Genomic DNA, 21,695 nt, shown 5'->3' on the forward strand with positions numbered 1-21,695 from the left:
CATTCAGGGCTTTATAAGTAATTAACAAGATTTTAAAATCTATCTGATGTTTGATAGGGAGCCAGTGCAGTGTTGACAGAACCAGGCTATTTTTGTCATACTTCCTAGTTCTAGTAAGAACTCTAGATGCTGCGTTTTGGACCAGCTGAAGTTTGTTTATCAAGCGTACAGAACAACCACCCAATAAAGTATAACAATAATCTAACCTCGAGGTGATAAACGCATGAATTAACATTTCTGCATTTGACGTTTAGAGCATAGGTCATAATTATATTTCTGAGATGGAATTATCAATATCTTATGATGTTGTGTGCCTGCTGGGCATAGTTTAACCATGGTATATGTGGTAAGACTGTGGTTATACAAATAGTATATTTTTTTCCGTATTCATCATCCTTTCCTGTCGAAATAAGAAATTTTGGAAGCAGTGTGTAAAAGTGATTGACATTGAGGTCATCCAAAAAGTTTGGATGAGAAAAATGTAGACTTTTACATTCCAAGAGAGATCAGCATCAGATTGTGTCTGTTGCTATGTTAAAACATTGTAATTTCAGATTCAATACCATATTTTAATACTGTCGTCACTCCTGAAACCTTGCAGTGTGTACTACTTAGAAAAAACCCATTTGTTTAAATTATGAATGGGTTATATACAGAAAGTGTACAATGACGCTCACTCAAAACCAATCAGGCTGATATCAGTTGAGTTCAGATGCAGAACAAGCTCACTTAAAAAACAGCTGTTATAATTGAAATCTGTCTGTAGTCTAAATCTCGTATTCACATTATATTTATACCTTGCTGGTAATAGCTAAACTATGTGCAAGAGTGGATGCAATCACAGTTAACAAAAGAGCAATAATATGCAAGTGCTATGCATTTACATGCTCAACAAACAAATCTGTGATTGTCTACAGAGCTCAGCGCTGCAAAAACACTTAATTGAAACCTTTGATGCTCTTCACAGGCACACAAATACAGTAGCATTTGAACAGTATTACTTGGTACTACTTGTACTACTACTGTTATAAGGCTGATATCCTTACATATGTAAAATTGAAGTTTTGACTTGATAGCCAAGTACTGTTACTTTTTACAGTGCTGATCATAGCTACAGTGAGAGATCACACAGCACTCACTTCATAATGAACATAAGATGTCCACAGCTGCTGCAGTGTGAGATGAAAATTTAAAAGCAATGAAACAAGCTGGTTTCTGGAATAAACAATCCTTGGTTCTGCATTATTGATACTTTTCGAGCCAGTCAGTCAGATATCTAGAAATCTGATATACAAGGAGTGTAAAATTCGAACCCTTCATGTCATGACATGGCCATCACCTGTAAGTTGATATGTTCATTAATTCACTTGTCTGAGAGGATTTTTATTCATTGAATGTGGAATGTATGTTGGCATTTTAGCAGTTTTCAAGCAGCTACGTGTGTTTAGTGGAGTTAATAGCTGCATTTTTTTTAGTACAATACTGTAAGTAGAGTTAGTTGCTTAAGGTGTGTGTGTGTGACAGTTGTGTTGAGTATGTATATATATCTATTATACATTTATAATTCTAATAATTTCTAATAGCTAATTAAATATGTAGAAATTACAGAAAGGGAGAAAAAATAACATGGTTAATTTTTTGTTGTTGGTGATCTAATTAGAGAGGAAAACCTAAATTTAAAATGGTGCTATTTTTGTTCTGATAAGTTTGCATCAGCTCTTTGCATAGCAAAAGTAAGGCTTGTGGATCTTAGGTCTGAAAGTGTGCTGGTTAAGATGAGCATTGTGACTAAATCTCATCTCACAATCTGAGCAATTCTATCACTATAACAATGTACATCTTGATGCAGTTATTTTGGAAGTTCAATAAAAAAATAAGTGGTAATCCTTGTGCTATTCGGCTTGTTTGAGGTCAAGGCAGGTCAGATGTACTTTGGAGGTAGTATAAAGGCCAGTTCACAGCACACAAACATATGCAGACCAAATCCGACAGCTGACTTGGAACAGTCACTCCAAGAGCCCACAAATAGTGATTCAACATGTTCAGCAGGGGAAAAAAAACAAGTGCAACACTGAACATGTCTGTTGCCATCTGTCAGTGCAGTGTGAACTTGTGTTTGAATTTAAAGAATAAATAACCTAAATAAATGTCCTATAGGTTCTTAAAAAAACATTGTTGTCATTATTTATCCACCTTCAGTGAACTTGAAGTAAGAATGTTTTTGTTAATGAAAGCATGAAACCTGTTACAATGGATCCTCCTCCTCCAGATCATCAGAGGCCTCACCAGAGTATTAACCGGTCAACTCCATTACCCATAATGCCTCGTACCTGGGACTGATCACACCTCATTACCACTCCCATATACTGATTACACTCACACATAAAAGCCAGACCCAAGCTGAAACTGTTTGCAAAGACTTGATTTGCCACAGCTGTCATTTCTGAGCATTCTACCAGTGTGTGTGTCTATATCTGTTGCCTTGGACTGTTTGCCTACCTTCTGATAAATCCCTCTCTGCCTAGTACTTCTTTACAGAAGACTTTGCCAACTAGTGATTCAGCAGCGATCATACAGTTCTTGACACAGCTGTCAGCCCAAGCCACTTGCCTTGCAAACCACCAACATCAGCTGGAGCGGCTCACCACCTTAACTGAGGAGCTTGCACAGGCACTCTAGAACTTCCGCTTACCTGCTTCCCCAGCCCCAGAGACGGAGAACGCTCCAACCGCTCCCATGGTGAACCCCCTTTCCCTTAAAAATTCAACAGCGAAGGCCATTCAACGGCCAAGTGCAAGGGATTTCTGCTCCAGTATTCTTTGTTTGTTGAACAGCAACCAACCTTATATCCAAGTGAGGGGAGTAGCATTGTGTTTGTTTGCTCTCTGCTAACCAGAAGAGCACTTGACTGGGCGACGACTCCACCTTCCCCACTTTCCCAAACTTCTTGCAGCTATTCTGGAAAGTGTTTAAACACCCGAGCTAAACTTTAAACTGCGGCTACTCAGACAGGGCAGAGAATCTTTCGTGGGTACACGTGGGGGAGTGGGGAACACTTTAAAATTACTTTTTTAAGTGATTATCCATGGAAATCTAATCCGAACTGGCCTGTCCAGATTAGGGGAGGAATTCATGTTGACAATTTCATCCGTTCTTGATGCACTAGTCGAACTTCAGTCTCCCTTCCTGTGGAGGGCACTGCTGTGGAACCTATGCAATTGGCTGCCACTCACCTCACCCCCGAAGAACAAGAATGCAGAATCCAGAATCACCTATGCTTGTATTGTGGCTAGGCTGGACATATCAAGGCTTCCTGCCCGATTTGCACCACTGAGGCCCATTCAGTGAGATCCATGACCTTTTCTTTGGCCAGCTCCTCTAGCTTCACGTTACCTGTACAGTTAAATTTAATGGGAGGAGTTATGCCTGCTGTTGCATTTGTAGTCTCAGAAGCTGCTGGTAATTTGTGTAGAATTATGTCTACTGCCTTTTTTTTTTTTTTTTTAAACTGCATAAGATCAGACTAACCTCCTGTCACTTCTTGACAGTGGGAGGTGCTAGACAGCCGGCCTCCTGGGAGACAGCCATGGAACCCCCCATGGAAGCACTCTATAAAGTTTTATGCCTTTCACCCACCTCGTCACCCACTCGTTCTTGGCCTCCCCCTGGCTGCAAAACCATAATTCTCAGATATCATGGAACCTTGAATAGATCATGCAATAGAGGAGGAGATGGCAAAAGGATTTATTTGACCTTCAACATCACCCGCCTTGGCGGGATTCTTCTTTGTGAAAAAGAAGGATGGCGGCTTGAGAACCTCCATTGATCACTAGGGCCTCAATGAAATCATGGTCAAGTTCCATTACCCATTGCCTCTAGTACCCGCTGCCCTCAAACAGCTTCATCAGGCCAAATACTTCACCAAACTCAACCTTCACAATGCTTATAATCTGATTCGGATCCAGGATGGTGACGAGTGGAAAACTGCCTTTTCCACCAATAGTGGGCACTGCAATTACTTGGTTTTGCTGTTTGCCCTCGTGAATAGTCCTTCAGTATTTCAATCTTTCATGAACAATGTGTTCTGTGACATGCTGGATAGTTGTACATGTACATTGATGACATCTTGATCTATTAAAAAAATCTGATTACATTCCTAACGTCAGAGCTGTGGTTGTCCCGCCTTATTCAACACCAGCTGTACACCAAAGCGGAGAAATGTGAGTTCCACCAGACTAGCACTTCCACCATTCCTTAGATATATAATCAGCCTAGATTGGGTCACTATGGATGATCGGTAGGTTTCAGCTGTCTTGAAATGTTGTCAACCTCAAACTCTCAAAAATCCTCAGTGCTTCTTAAACTTTGCAAGTTTCTATCGGCTGTTCATTCTGAACTCTCATTGCCGCCCCACTTATAGCCGTCAATAATAAACCATCAAAAACACCTGATATTATAATATATATATATATATATATATATATATATATATATATATATATTTTTTTTTTTTTTTTTTTTTTTTTAAACAATATTAATATGCAGGGATAAATGAACACAATGCTTGATGTGATGTTTGGATAAAATAGCAATATGAAAACAAAAACACAAAAAACTGCACTTAAAAGGCTTTGAAAGTCACACAAAAGTGTTCTTATTTCACGGTACTCGCAATCATTGACAGTTTATCGTATGTACTCTTCTGGATCGGAAAATCTGGGTTAATACCCAGCTTTCCCTTATCACATCTAGTAGGAGCACACTAAGAAAGCATAAGACTAAGCAAAACCTTTAATAACAATAAATGGCTTCTACAGCCTTAAGTTCTTCACATTGGGACCTAGCACTACTTGCATCTTATGTAAATTGGTATTGATGCTACAGGACTATTTTTATACACATGCATTTGTAACTAATTTAGTCACATGTCGGGCCCCCCAACCATGGCTTAGTGAGCTCTTTGGAGGGCCTTTCATGCTTTCTATGCAGTGGAACCTGCACTGATTACCCATGTTTATGTCTAAGCAGCCTTTTTAAAAGAAGTAGACAAAGCAATTTTAACTGTGGATCACACTTTATATTAGGTGGCCTTAACTACTACTTAAATCAAAAAATAAACACAATGTACTAATTTTGTTAATTTTGTATTGCATTTCAATTTTCTGCTGTTGAGGTGGGTATACAGGTAAGGTTAGGGATGGTGTGGGTAAGTTTAAGGGTGGGTTAAGGTGTAAGGGATGAATTAGAAATGTAAGTACTAAAATTAATTACAGATGTATTTACATATAGGTATTTTTAAAAATACAAGTACAATGTAAAAACATGTACACAATACGTGCATTGTACACACACAAATATAAAGATAAAGTCAAAGGATTGAAATCACGTTTAGAAGTTTTATTAGCAAAAAAGATTTCCCCAGAATTGCATGCCAAGAGTCATTATATTATATTCCTCTAACAGAGCTGTATGCTGTGATGTGAACACTAGTAAAAAAAAAAGAGTGGTTCTGATCCCTCATACCTCCTTTAGCTCCATGATAATCTTCCCAGCCTTTGATCGCACCCCTGATTCATACTTTGTCCTTGTAATCCTGGCATGACGAGAACTAAAATTAACCCTATGGTGGCCTGCAGCCAGCAGCAAACGCTCAGGTGGCCAGTCAAAGAGGCTTAGTGGGGTCACCTGTCTCTCACTTTCACGCTGTCTCAGTCTCCTCCCTATCCAGCTTCCTCAGCCTCAACCACTCCCACTAACGTCTAAAAGCAGATCCGTCCTTGAGACGTCTTTTCTGTCCAGACACTGATGCTGTGGCTGTGTGTTTTGGAATGAGAGCTGATATGTCTGACTGAAGTAACCCCTTGCGATGCATGCAGAAACATGCAGAAAGTGGACTCTGATCCTAAATGGACATAACTGCATCCTCTGTTTTTCTTCTGGATCTAAGCCTGTATTCAGTAAGTGGAAATTGACAGCCATCTTCAGTTAGAGTAAATCATTTGCAACTACATTGTGCTCTGGGCAACTAAATAATGGTGTTAATTGTTAGCCACTGGCTACTAAAAAATAATTTGACTCGCTAGTGATTGAGTTAGAGGCTGAGAATAAGTCTAGCACAGATGCATTTTTACTAATCTAGATTGAAACACTTTAACTGAGTGCTTGGGTTTCGCTGTTTACAACACAGTGATTTATTATATTATTGATATTAATGGATGCTCAACCTAATATTTTGAATTGATGTGCTATATGTAAATTATATTAATACTTGTTTTTAAGTTACAAATGGGAGTTACAAATGAATGATAAAAATGTTTCTTATAACAACAAAAAAGTGCTTGCCCCCTAAACCTAATAACTGGTTGGGCCACCCTTAGTAGCAACAAGTGCCATCAAGAGTTTTTGCAATAACCTGCACTGAATCTGTTACAGTGTTGTGGAGGAATTTTGGCCCACTCATCAGGTTTTTTTTTTCTTTAGTCATTCAGAAGTGGACTTGTGTGTTTTGGATCATTGCCCTGCTGCAGAACTCAAGTTCTCTTCAGCTTGAGGTCACGAACAGATGACTGGACATTGTCCTTCAGGATATTTGGTAGACTGGTTTGGTAGATTTGGTTGACACTCTGTTTTAAGGGACACAAGGAAAGGGTAGGGGAATGGGTATAAAATAGTATTGGGATTTGCACGTTGTTCTTTTTGCTCAGCAAGTGGTTTCTTATGATGGCATCTCAAAGCTTTAGAAATGGCTTTATAACCTTTTCCAGACTGATTCTTTCTCATTTGTTTCTGAATTTCTTTGGATCTTCAAATTATGTGTATCTTTTGAGGATTTTTGTCTACCTTTCTTTGTCAGGCAGGTCCTATTTAAGTGATTTCTAGTAAATAGTAGTAAAATAAGTTTAAAAGATTTAAAACATAAAAAAAATACAGTAGAAATATTTGTCAGCGTTCCAATAAAGAAGTCATTCACATTGTTTATTTTACAATATTGAATACAATTAAGGTAACAACATACACTTTAGGGGTTGTAGGATGTGAACTTTTCTCTTAAATCATCTCTTAAAGACAAAAAAAAAGATGAAGAAAAAAATACATAGTGGTTACAGGTGTGTAAATAAAGTGTAGCACAGTCATTATGGAGTCAAAAACTGCCCTTCTTGCTGGGTATAACAGCTTAAAATAAAGAGATAAGAGATGTTCAGAGAAGGCTAAATATGAAAAATAATTCTTCAGTTAGAGGCAAGTTACACTAGCATGTGGCTTGTAGCTGACATTCATTTCTGAATATTTGCATATTTTACAGAAAGAAAAAAAGGGCATTTCTGTACATATCTGGGGTCTATATACCTATATACCAACTCAAAACTTAATAACTTCATAAATCCTAGTATAACAACTAAGTAAAGGTAACTAATTATGTCTAATTAAGGTAAATTATTGGATTTTATAGCCTCATTCTATTAATGTATAAACATATAATAAGAACAATAGCAATAATAATAAATAAATGGAAAGAGAAAATAATAATAAATAATAGATTTTCACCTTGACTGACAAGGCTGACAAGTACAGAGAGTCTCTCTCTCTTGCCCCCACCCACCCATACATGATAATATTGTGCAGAAGCTACATACTTCATCTGTGAGATTGCCTTGTCCCACTTAATATAAAGTGACCCTAATTCTTGTGTTCTTACATAGTAACAAGATTTGTATGTAGTGTGTAAACACAGTGCAATTACACACTGGTACATAATATCTAACACTGTAATATTTCTGTAACTACACACATAAAGCAACCTTCAGAGTGGTGTGTGTAACATGTACATATGTGTAACAGGACACTTTTCGCTTCACTAAGTACTTGTGTAAAAGGACTTATATAACTGCATTTTGTAACAACAATAAAAGTAATTGTAATTATTTGATCCAAGAGGTGGAGATGGGATCCAGGGTTGGAAATTAGGTATATGTAAAGTGGGAGGAGTTGGAGTTGGTGCACCACTGTTATACCCACAGTGTACTTACATGGTACTCAGGAACTCCTCAAGCTCCTCAGGAACTGTAACATTCTGGATACCAATCGCAATTTAAAGTAAAGCCTAACTTAAGCTTAATGCTATGTAACTTCAGAGTAATTACATAGTAAATCCATAGGAACTGAAAAAGGTTTTTTTTTTTTTTTTTTTTTTGTTTTTTTTGGGGGGGTTTTCTGTCACGGATGGGGTTTTGGTTCCTTGCCGCTGTGTTTGGCTTGCTGTGTTTGGCTTGCTTAGTTTGGGACAATTAATTTCTAGTGATTATCTGCAATTTGATTACAAAGACCGTCTTGGCATGTAAAAAAAAGTTAAATGCTTAATCTTGCCATTATATTACTATCACTCGATTCTCCTTATCTCCTATACTGTTCAGTGCTCTGACACAATCTGTATGGTTAATATTGCTATATAAATAAAATTGATTGATTAATATAAAGTGTAACACTATCTTTACCAAAAAGTGCTGTCCAGTTGCACATTTGTACTTGCACATACTATTCAGTGAGTTGTTACATAAATATTAGAGCTGCAAGTACTATATACTAATGTGTACTCGGAACAAGCAAGGAATGTATTAAGAATTTTCATTTTTGGCTAAACTAACTATTTAATATGCCAAAAAGAATGGACATTGTAGTTTTTAGGAATGTATTAATATCTAAAATTCATTTTTGTATAATTGTACATGGATACGTTAATAAAAAAAAAAAAGATTTTTTTTCTGAGAAACTTTTATACACCTTTTATATATATATACTTAACCACAGACATGGAAATAACATACAGGATGTGGTACAGCACAAATATGTTGAGCATGTTGAGGAATGCACCAAATGTGTGGCAACCGAGAAAAAAAAAAAAAAGCTTTTGGTTTTCGGCTGAATAATCAGAGACATAATAAATTATGCCTGACTATGACGTGATGTGATTAAATATAGGTGCAAGCTAATGCAGCGAACTGCATTAGTGCTGCACAAAAATAAGATGAAACTCTGCATAGGCTACATATTGCAGTTTTTCATTAATTTTCTTGATTTATCAGTGTTTCCGTTAGGCTTTTGGCATTTTTTTGGGAGGGTGGTGGAGTGTTAATGGTTAGATCAATTTTTATTAATCAAAAACCACGTCTAATCAATTAGAATAACAAAAACCTAATTTAATATCAATTTATTAAAGGTTTAACAAAATAACTTTAGGGCCCTGTCAAATGTTTTTTTTCTTAACCTTTACCACACTTTGTGTTTTTAACATGTTTTTTTTTATTTGAAAGTATATTTTTATAGTTTCAAGTTTCATTTATTTTTACCATATCCCTATGATTTTTCTTTTCACCTCATAAATTTTCTGTTGAGTATTTACAAATTTGAATGCACAAAACATTCATTTAATTTATCCGATTATTGATGAAAATTTAACAGATTCCTTTTTAAAAAAAATAAATAAATAGCTTTAATATTAAAATTAAAAACATTGAAGAAATAAACCAAACTTTAATTTTGATGGGTTGCCTTGAATACCTTTACATTTCTATGTATTTGATATGAGGATAGTTACTTAAATTAAACTATGAAATGCTTAGTATAGTCATAGTGAAACGGCAGATGTTTAAACCACCACTTGCGCTTCAGTACAGTAGTACACAAAATCTGCGCCATTAATTAACACAGGGACACGTGTAATGTATGTTTAAATAATCTTTTTGCCGCTTAATATTTATAAATAAGAATGAGTGTGTATGCACTCTGCTGTTCGCAGGTGTTTTGACTGGCTGATGTGATAACTCGTTTTCTCTATGGCTATACAAAATTTCAGTCTTGTGATCTTTACAAATATTGCTGCAGTTTGATTCTTCGCAGCCGAAGCGTTCCTTAAGTTATACAATACGTCTTTAATCGTAAAAAAATCAAAGCTGATTATAACTCACTCGATCACTGGATCAAGGTCAAATGATATTAAGATTAGGGCATAGTTTGACTTTGAAGTGCTTTTATGTAATTTTTTCTCATGTTTAATAATTGGTACACAGCCCTTTAAAGAAGAGGTTTTCGTAAATAAAGCAGAAAACAAAGTGAATGAATGCTTAGTTGAGTGATGTGCTCTTAAATAGCCACTAAAGCTGATGCTTGTACTGATACAGAGATGAGTGATGTAAGCAGACCAGCACTCCAAATCTCATTTACTGTGGGGACAGTTTTCATTCAGGCACAGCAGAAACTCTTCAGAGCAGATTAATGTTGTTTGTGAGTCTCTTTCCAAACAACACTTGGCAGATGAGCCAGCCTTTTAAGTTCCCTAGTTGTTCTGTAAGAAATACTGTTTGGTTTTGATGTGCTATGTATTTAAAGGGAAAGAGAAAATTCTGCCTCATGTCACATCAGACCTGTATGAATTTGACTTTGTGGAGGAGTTGTGGATGTTTACATCTGCAGACCTGATCTTTGTGTTTTTAATAAATATTTTGTTTGGGAGGCTTCATAGCTTCTGATTAGACAGAAAATAAAATATGAAAGTGCAAAATTTTAAAATCTAAAATTGTTGATCTCTGCTGGTAGAAGAGAGAGACAGTCAATTTTAAATGCTTAAATCAAGTGGTTTACTGACACATCAACTGATATTTGGCACTTTTAATGATCTTTAACCTTGAAAACTTTGCAAACACTTTTGATTACCTTAAAAGCATCATATGATGCTACTAAAAAAGAAGAATTTAGAACATTCTAAAAAAGTGAGCTGGCCAATCAGAGCTCTCCTGTCTAGTGTATTGTGATTGGCCAAATACTGTAAGCATGTGACAGAAATGTTACACCCCTTTCCATAACATGTTCAGTGCTTAATTTGTATGCTTAGTTTAAATGATTTCTTAGGGTTTGTAGGCCTAATTTAAAAACTGACATTTTGAAACAGCAATTTCCAGGTTTATTTAATATTATTTCACAAATCTTCATAACAGAGTTATGAAATTAAGCCCTGAGTGGGATTCTGTGTCCTGGAGCTATGACACAAAAACAATAAAAGCCATTACAAATGAAGCATTTGTTACAACCAGTGCCATTCAGATGCCATCTAAAAAAATATTTTTACTTTTCATCAGGTTAAAATTAAGTGAGAAAATTTTGTAAAAATCATGTAAATTAGGTTTTATTGTAATTTCAGAAACTGTTGTGCATGTTTTCTATATTTAAATGGGGGTAAGAGCACACTAAATGATAGATAACTTTAAAGCTCATACATGCAATTTTATTATTTAATAAAAACAATAATAATATAACTCTACTACTTAAAGGAGAAAAGTAATTATATCTCCCCTCTATCCACCTCCAGGATATATCATTAGAGTAGATAATGAATTTTCAAAAAAGTATTTTGGTTGCCTCTGATGTTATACTTGATTTTTTTTTATGTTTAAAAAAAGGTTCAGTCCTTAAGCCACACTGGTATAGAGGGGGATTATGGGGAGATTTTTTCCAGCTGATGAATGATGGCCAATCAGAATCCATCCGATCCATTTATATTCGCTGGTGTGGATGCAAATATAGTTATCGTTATCTTTATAGTTATCGTGCTTGGTGTGAACGGGCTTAAGTCAGCACAACCCCTAGTACACATTGTACAACATCTCACATCTTTAAAGCAGCTGTCACTCCCAAACGTTGCAGTGTGTATTTAGACTTGCTGGTTGCAAGTTTGGAGACTCTCAAGGTTTTTTGGTTAAAAAAATAGATATATTTTTTTGAATTTTTAAACATAAACAGAATGTTATTGTCTGATGATGTGGATGCTGATATAGTTAAATGAGTCTTAACTCGCTGTATAAGTAAACTCTTAGTCAAACATGTTTATTTTTGTAACTTAATTGAAAATAAACTTACTAAAAGTATCTTGTTAATTTTCCATTTTTTTGTTAAAGATTTGATTTTGACACATTTTTTTTTTTTTGCATGCAATGTTCGGATATATCCCAACAAAAAGCAGTTATCCTGACAGGCCTTAGCAGATATGTGAGTTTATGTTAAGAAATGCTGTTCTGAAACAGCACCTTTTTGTCATCAGTTTGTGTGGCTTGTGTAGAGCATAGAAAGTATTATAAATCGGGTCACTCTCCCTCGTGTCCCATTGAGAAGCCTGAGGCGTTCTGTAGATTTGTTCTACTTTCCTTGAATGGCTTTGATCAGTAATGAGTTCCAGCATTTCCAATTAGCAGCTTATTAGTAGGCCAGCAAGAAACAACAGCATACTTGGAGTTCTTGGTGTTTTATGCTTATACTTTTTAGTGAAAGTATTTCACTTTGCAGTTGGTATTATTGTAGTGTTGTTTTTGCACATTTTATTTAAGTATGCATTTGTCAAAATACAACATTGAGAAAGAGTGCAAATGATCACATCCCTGATAGTACTGTACACCTCCACCTACTACCCTCTATCTAAATACATTCTGTTTTCTACGGTAATTATTATGAGAGCTTTGAACCCTGACAATGGCTAATTTATCAGTGCATGTAAGAAAGAAACATAAAATATAGTTTGATTTGATACAAAAACCAACAAATACCAGTGTCATATGTGAATATTATGTAATAGTGTCAATAGTGCCTGTTTTTATTTGCTAAGCGGTTATTATATCACAAAATAATAGTGCGTGACTTGTGTGTTGCGCAGCCTATGCTTGACACATAACAAACATTTTGGATGATCTTGGATGTTCCTGATATAAACAGACTGGATTACAGTAATTTCCCAAATTGTCATTGCGTGTGGAAGTGTTATGAAGCCTGTAAATTGGACATGGGAAAAAAGACCAGACATGGGACACACTAAAGATAGACATAAACAGCACAGTAATTATATGTAATGAAGAATCATATATTGCATTAAAATTTGTAATGGTTTCATGAGTATAAGTAGCATATTTTAACCATGCAGTAAACCCTTTTAAATAATTAGATAAATTACTGAAATAAATGACTTTTTAAACCGTTTAACTGATTGTAATAACTGGTTAAAATTCTTAGAGGCCGTTTAACGATTAACAGGTTAAAATGTACATCCCTTATATTAGAGTGACACCCAACAGCTGCTCAGCAAAATACAAGAAAAACACCATGTTGTTGTTTTCAAATGAACTTATCTGTCTAGCAGATGAACTCATCTGTCTCTAGCAGGTGCGAGCGCATTGACTTCCAAAACGATAGAGGAGCTAAAGCTGACAGTGAGAATACACACTCAAACATGTCCAGCAGGGCTGTATCACGAATGCCTGGAATGCATGTTTAGCACTGCTGGATCAATACTTCAGTTAAGGATCTTTTAATCTGAATGAGGCATTCGATGGCAGCTCAGCCTTCCTGAGGCATAAGACTCGTTGCATTTAGACTTCAAAGATAACTTTAATTTTTAGGGCATGTGAAACACTCAACTGTCTGTTTTTGTAATGGTTGATGAGAGCTGAATGTGTGTGTTAGTTAAAATGAGGATTAGATTGAAGGCATTGTTACAGATGGGTGCCGCTCCATGTGTCTTTGAGCTGATGGGACTCAGGGACTCTGGGTTAATGTAATAAAGGCTCTAAAATGAGCAGATTCTAGCTGAGTTTCTAGGATTGCACAACATTCTGGGAAGCGCTCTCGGAATGCAGTAATGGAACGTCATAAACCTCTATTTGTTTTGTTTAGGCGGTCTGTGGTTCAATTATTATCCAGGCAGTTTAAGCTGTTATTTTATGTCAATTAAACTGTTCGTCCAAAAATGTAAAATCTGTAATTATATATGTACTCTCAAGTAATTCTTTGTGACTTTTAGCCCATTGTAGCCTATCACAGACATGTCTGTTGAGCGTGTGAACACAATGACCAATCTGAGGTGTTGAAGTTGGTCAGAATTTCATGTCTGGATTGGTGACCATATTTATATGCAGGATTGAATCTGAAGATGCAGTTATTGACAGCAGAATGGACAGGAAAAATCTGATATACTGTATACTAATGAAATGGAATGGAAGTCTTGCAAAGTAAATGACCTGTTAAGGCCCCTATATACTTCAAACAAAATCAAAGAACAGACTGAATTGGTGTAATTTCAAACAAAATTTAGGTCAAAACAAAGTTTGTTTTAAGTTTATTGTGGCAGTTCGAATTGTTTCACCAAAGCAAACATTCCCTGGGGAGTTCATTTAAAAAAAAACCTTAAAAAAACTTTAAAATCTTTGAGGCGGTTGGTGGGTGTGTTTTGAAACTCTTTTTTTTTTTTTTTTTGATGCAATATTTTTTTCCCCGGTTAATTTTTCATTTGGCAGAGGTCAGGCAAAGAAACAACTTCTCCAAACCTGCGATGTGCATACTATCCATCCTAATTTCTATGTAATATAAGTAATTTTCAATACTATTTAGAGCAGATAGGGTGGATATGGGTATATAGGTATGCACATTGGGACGCAGGGCAAGTCACTATATACATAGCTGAGCTGCCACAAATAAAACCGCACCTGTAAGATGGGTTGCAGAGAGACTTAAAAAATTCAGTGTTCAATAATTCCTAGAAAGAAATTACAACAAAGCTTGTGTCAACGACCTGGAATTAAACTGAACTTTACAAAAAGTGAAATGTTGGTCATAAAGTAATGGATTAAGAACCATTGGATTAAACCATATGAATTAAGTGGTTTAATCCAAGTGTTCTGAAGAGACATTATTGTTTTACATTATGCCCAGATTTAGATTCTAAAAATGTAGGCTTTTATTCACTAGCAAACTTTAGCCAACACACATACACTTCTGTTCAAAAGTTTGGGATTAATCAGATTTTTTAAAGTTGTTTAAAGAAGTGTGCTTTGCTCATCAAGGCTGCATTTATTTTACCAATAATAGAGAAAAAATATATTGTGAAATATTCTTAGTTTAAATAAATATTTTTCTATTTTATTATACTTTATATTATAATTTATTCCTTTGAGGCAAAACTGAATTTTCAAATGATCTGTCAGAATTATTCTAATATGCTGATTTCTTATCAAGGTTGAAGCTGTGATACTTTTTTCAGAATAAAATGTTAAAAAGAGCAGCATATTCCTTTCTTTTAAATTCTTTACAAAAAGACTGATACCCGAACTTTAAATGTTCTTGCAAGCAAGTACGGTCACTTCCATATTTGATGCTACTAGGTATGTTTTGGTCAGTCTCTATTTCATTAGAATCTAAATTGGGATCTTTCTCCTTCTCCTCCTTTAGAAGGCAGTAGTAAGGATCTTCCCCAGCGCTCGCGGCGCTCTTGACCATCCCAGCGCTCAGCGTGCTGGCTCCTCCCCCTCCCGGCGGCAGCGTGCGCTCTCAGCCGCCCCCGTGCACCCCGCGCTCGCCAGGCCTGCGCGCCCGAGCCCATGCCCCCAGCTCCACGCGGCCCTCCAACGCCATGTGTGTCCCGCACACTATGGAGGCGGGCAAGCACAGCGCCAGCCAGGGGCAGGGCAGTCGCGCTGGGGTCCCCCTGGAGCCGTTCATTCACCAGGTGGGCGGCCACACCAGCATGATGCGTTACGACGACCACACTGTCTGCAAGCCACTCATCAGCCGTGAGCAACGTTTTTACGAGTCCCTGCCACCGGAGATGAAGGAGTTCACCCCTGAGTATAAAGGTAAGACTGATGATCTAGATGCATTGCACACTCTTTTTAGGTCTAAAAATATGCTGTAAAAACTGCAGTGTCCGGAATTTTGGAATTTATTAACTTCATTTTGATACAGTCAGGTCAGGAAAGGGGGTAAGATTGCAAAAGGTGTATCTTATATGTCTCTATATGACCAATGTGCAACGGTGGTATATGTCAACCTCCTCAATGTGCAACTACAGATGCACAACATGCTATATGTCAGCAATAGAGTGAAGGGTTTGAAGTTTTTTAGAGTTAGTGCTTCTCTGTTTTGTCGGTCAGCATCTATTTCTTGTACAAAACTTGGTTAAGCTCTCTCCACCCTGAATACCATGACTGAGGTAAGACCCTTGAGCAAGGCACCAAACCTCCAACTGCTCCCTGGGCGCCACAGCATTAGCTGCCCATTCCTCTAGGTGTGTTTTCACAGTTTGTGTGCATGTGCGCTCACGTGCATGTGTGTGTTTGTGTTCACAACTCACTGCTCTGTGTCACCAAACTCTGGGTCACCATACTTGGCCACAAGTCACCTCCTTTCCTTTTCCTTTTCTAAGCATTAAATATTTGTTACAAATTCATAAAAACATCCAGCATTTAAATATTTCAAAAATGAATAGTTGTAAAAACATGAATTAAAACGATATAAACATTTTTAAACCTTGCATTATGTGTAATATAAATGTCTATATACAACTTATATGCAATGTTTTTATATGCGTGTTGATTATTAAATAAGTTACTTGATTGATTATTATTATTTTTGGCTGGCTTTATGATTTAAGATGTTTCAGTGTTTCTAAAAAACAATATGCATCACTTCTCAGAATTGCTCAAAGATATTCTGACATAAACCTGTCAAATTAGATCTTAAACAGTAAGTCTTCTCATTTCCTGTTTTGTCACGCGTATGCTCCTGTTGTGTGTCATGTACAGCTCCATGACACCCAGCCTCTGTTCTCACTTATTCATCGTAACGCCTGTTTGCTGTCAGATGGCGAGGTCTGTCTGCTGCATAGAACCCAGTCTTAGACTATATGTGATCTGTCATAGGAAACAGGAACGTTATTATGGTATAGTTGACACAAAACAGCTCTGAGGAGCAGGTGCAGTGAGGAGGGATTTTATGACATCAGTGTCATGTCAGAGGAGAGCCAGAGTCCAGAGACTGATGAAAACCACCTGACCTTTCACTCCAGACGTAAGCATTCAAAGGTCCTCTTTAAACACATTTGTGCTGAAATAATAAGTCGACATTATCAAAACCTTTGAGAAAGAAAAATTGTTGACCAATATTTTTTATATATATATATATATATATATATATATATATATATATATATATATATATATATACATATATATGATGTAATATAAGGCGTTGCAATAACACAGTTTTACCAGTGTGGCGCTGTAATTGCACTCTCCCATCCACAGTTCTCCTATCTGCAGTTTTTTGTTTTTCAGTTAGGGGTAAAAAGAAGCAAGCAGCAGATTACTGTAAGCGAAGAGCTTAAAGCTCAAATGAGAGTGGCATTTAGCTAAATATGTAAATATGTACTGTGTGCTTTCCTCTCAATAACAAAATAAACAAAGTGGTGAGAAAACATGACCCATATTGTAATAATGGGGTGCAATGTTGACCAAAAAATATATTTTTGCTGACAACATTAACAATGTTTTGCTGAGTGTGTTTTAGTGGCTAGTTTATTTTTGGCATATTCCTTATATTCTGTGTTGAGGGTGGTTAAGTCACATCAGACTGAAATTAACTTTTTTTAATGAAGTGTGCACGCGGCACTAAACACCCTGCGCCAAACTGGTCTCATTTAGGTGCGCTTCAGTGGAATGATTTTCTGTTTCTGTTTGGTGTGCTTATTATACGCATTTTCGCAAATTATCTTTGTCTTACAATCCATCCATCCATCCATTTACTGACATTTATTCGGGGCTGGGTCACAGGGGTAACAGTCTAAGCAGGGATGCCCAGACTTCCCTCTCCCCAGACACTTCCTCCAGCTCTACTGGGGGAACACCGAGGTGCTCCCATGCCAGCCGAGACATAGTCTCTCTAGCGTGTCCTAGGTCTTCCCTGGGGCCTCCTCTCGGTGGGACATGCCTGGAGCACCTCCATTGGGAGTTTGCCCATCCTAGCCGATTCACACTCAGCTGCAAACCATCCCAGCGCACACTGTAGGTCCTAGCCAGATGCAGCCAACAGGACAACATCATCCGCAAAAAGCAGAGATGATATCCTGTGGTCACCAAACCAAACCCCCTTCAGCCCCTGGCTGTGCCTAGAAATCCTGTCCATAAAAATAATGAATAGGACCGGTGAATAAGGGCAGCCCTGTTGGTGTCCAACATGCACTGGGAACAAGTCTGACTTATTGCTGGCAATGCGAACCAAGCTACTGCTCTGATCAAACAAGGACCGGAAAGCCCTTAGCAATGGGACCCTTACCCAGCATTCCCAGAGCACCCCCCACAGGACACTGCAAGGAACCCGGTCGAATCCCTTCTCCAAATCCACAAAACACATGTGGACTAGTTGGGCAAACTCTGGTTGGTTGGACCCATCTTTGTCTGGCTTGTCACCTAGGACCTGTTTGTCTTGGGATACCCTACCAAGGGCATATAGGCCCGGACAACATAGCTCCTAGGGTCATTCAGGCACTCAAACCCCTCCACCATGTTAAGGTGGTGATCCCAGGAGGGGAGACAAGAAAACAGATTGTCTTAATACAAAAAACAGATGCAGTAATTGGTAAATGTTCTTCCGTGCTGTATTTATTTTGGGACCTGATTTTTTTTTTAATGCTTATAAGATTATGGTCACATTCTGAGATATGGGATGACATGTAAATTATGTTGTAGTCTTAAAATACATTTGCATACTTATAATAAAGCTCAGTTAAAGCATGAAATGGAGTCGTTCAGACAGCCCATAATTGGCAGTGTGAGCTGCTATTATTTGTCTGCGGTGGAAATGTGTATGCGTGACACTCATGTGTTTTTGCATCTGTCCTGTGTTCACCTTCACCCCCAAACATCTCACGTTCTAGATTCAGAGCATACCTTCCATATAAACCGCTTCTCCCTGTGAGTTTTGATGGGGCTAAATGCATGCCGGACATCTGTAACTTCCACTGACTATTTCAGGCCTTGCAACATTGAAGCTTGATATTTTTTCTCATCTAGTCAGTGCAAGGATTATAAATAGACCTGTCCTTATGAATCACATGGCATTGTTTTCAAATGTCAACAGAGTGGGATGAGCACAAACTCTAAAGATAAATGTTACAGAAGTTATAGGGCTTGCCAAAATCATATAATTTCTTTAGCTAATCTTCAGTCAGTATTGCTGGCAAACAAAAAGCTTTTCAGAAGGAAACATGCTTTCCACTTATTTCAATTCTACAGTTTGCCCAAAGCGTTCATCTTCTTAATCAGTAAAAGTGGCCCTTGTTTTATTTAATAAATGCTGAAATAATGTTTTATAACTGGACAGTTGTTTGCAATTTTGTTTTTCCCTAATTCAGTTTAATTGGTTTAATTACATTTTTCAGTAATTTATTATAATTTCATCATCAAAAACATTTTATAATGATTATATATTTTTTGCAATAATTGAACCATATTAACTTTTTGTTTTTTATAATTATCGACTCTTAATTTTTCTGGATGTGTAATTACAAAATGATTATCATGGTAGTACTCAAATGAAGACGTGCAAATAATGCAATGTAATTAATATTTTACAATGTAATGAAATGAAAACATGGAATAAAATGTGCTATACTCCTCAGAAATAAAGTTTTAGTATGCTTATTATTAGAAGTGCAATATTATATATTTCTTCAAGTTAAATCAGACCTTCATTTCGGTAGGTTGTAGTGAAGACCATTTTCTGTGTGACAATAGTTTAATCAATTGAAATGATGAAATGCTGGTCAATTGGCTCTCAGAACAGCTCTGGAAATGAAGTTTGTGTGTTCGTATAATGAGAGAGCTGACACTGAAAACCTCACAAACATAAGGCGTAATTGAGTATGTGTCGTAGATGAAAATGTGCCACTCAATCACAGAGAAACATGCAGACTTTAAATTTAAATAGCAGTCTTTTCACTTTTTTTTTACTTTTTCATTTTTCTTCATAAATTGGCTTTCAGTTAATCAGATGATTTAAAATGATCCACTCCAATTATCCTAATACCTCAATGATGAAATCCTTCCATAGGTTTTATTCACTTTTGGGCTGATCTTTAATTGTTGACAAATAATTGTACGTCAATTTTACATCCTAACATTGTATTTCAAATTCAAATTTTATTTGTCACATACACATACATACATGGTATGACATGCAGTGAAATATTTTTTACAACCGTCCAGCGTCGGAATAGATAAAAAAAATAAATAAATATAAATATATATATATATATATATATATATATATATATATATATATATATATATATATATATATATATATATATAAAAATATATATAAAGAAGCGTACAAAGTATAAAAAATAGAAAATAAAATAAAGTATAAATTATAAAGTGTAAAGCGGCTGTGTGAATGTCCAATGTAAAGTGACTAGTGCAATATTGTCCAGTGTAGTTGTCCAATTGTAAGTGGCAAGTATCTGGGGAAAGAGGGGTGAACATGGGAATCCCGGTTATTAGGTGCTGGGTGTTTTCTGGTTCAGACTCCGAATGGCCTACATACATGGTACGACATGCAGTGTAAAAAACATTTCACTGTACAATGTATGTGTATGTGACAAATAAAATTTTATTTTATTTTATTTCCTGCCATAGCAGCCTCGAAAGCAACTTTTGTAAGCAACTTGTAATTTGCCTTACCTGACAACGCTGTAGTGATTTAGAAATTAAATATGTTATTTTTGGCTTACTTAAAGCACTGTGTCTAGTCTTTGTGTCACAGATCAGTTGCTTCTGCCTAAAAAATACGGCTTTGAAAGCATTAGCTGTTTATGCATAATATGAAAGGCCGGGCTGAGCAGATGCCTGAAAGAAGCTCCAGAGACTGCAGAGCAGTGTGTGCAGCCCAAGTCTTCTCAAGGCTGCTGATGTGGGTCTGTAAAGCCTATTAAACAGCACTTCCTGAATTAGCTCGTTAGCATCATCGCAGTCTTCATTCATGAGCTTGCGTTGCTGTGCTGACATCACTGCGGACACATCACAGAACTAAAAATGATCTTCAGCACAAAGGCATGATGGGATTATTCAGCACTTTTCACTAGCTGCTATATTCTGTTTTATGTGAATCCACAAGAAGCAAAAATATCACATTGTTATTAATGCAGAATTACTATTGAAACAATAATTTAGTCCATGATCTGTAACAGATTGAGTCTCGAGTCATAATGTGCAATTCATATGAACTTAATGTAAATGTTTTTATAGCTTTTTTGTTCTATGTTGAATTCTTAGCATACACAAGTTTTAAGTAGTGTTGATGTTGTAGGTGTGGTGCTGGTGTGTTTTGAGGGAGACTCTGATGGCTACATCAATCTGGTGGCATATCCATATGAAGAGAGCGAGGGGCTGGACCATGAAGAGCTGTCTGAAAGAGATCAGCCTCGCCGAAAACACTCTCGCCGTAGCCTCCACCGCTCCAGCAGCGAGCACAAAGAGGACAGACCTGCTCATGACAGCGAAAGCAATGACAAGTGAGTCACTTGTGTATCAAAATGACAAGATGGAATCTTTTTCTTAGCTATAGTTAATCTGTATGAAATAGGTACCCATATTTTAAACTGAAGATCTTTGGATCATGTGTAATGGTATTAAACACCGTTATCAATCTGTGCAAAGAGAATAGAGGAGAATGTGTCTGTGTGTACATGAGTAAGAAATGGTGCACACAGTACTGTGAAAGAGACTTGTAATCCTGATGCGGAATGCCTCTGCCTAAGTTTTACCTCCCAAGGGAGTTCTGCAATATTTTATTGTGTTGCAGCGTACGTCCCTCCTTATGGCAGTGCTTTC

At 36.8% G+C, this 21,695-nt stretch overlaps 1 protein-coding gene across 1 annotated transcript in view; it reads left to right on the forward strand.

The window, feature by feature from the left end:
• Positions 1 to 21,695, forward strand: part of ip6k1 (inositol hexakisphosphate kinase 1) — a 28,017-nt gene that overhangs the window by 2,708 nt on the left and 3,614 nt on the right. Inside the window, exons 2-3 of the mRNA XM_043223528.1 lie at positions 15,259 to 15,662; positions 21,172 to 21,376. Coding sequence (XP_043079463.1) covers positions 15,440 to 15,662; positions 21,172 to 21,376 — 428 coding nt within the window. The 5' untranslated portion in view covers positions 15,259 to 15,439. The remainder of the gene's footprint in view (positions 1 to 15,258; positions 15,663 to 21,171; positions 21,377 to 21,695) is intronic.

Source organism: Puntigrus tetrazona, chromosome 22 (assembly GCF_018831695.1).
Source record: "Puntigrus tetrazona isolate hp1 chromosome 22, ASM1883169v1, whole genome shotgun sequence".
Classification (NCBI taxonomy): Eukaryota; Metazoa; Chordata; class Actinopteri; order Cypriniformes; family Cyprinidae; genus Puntigrus; species Puntigrus tetrazona.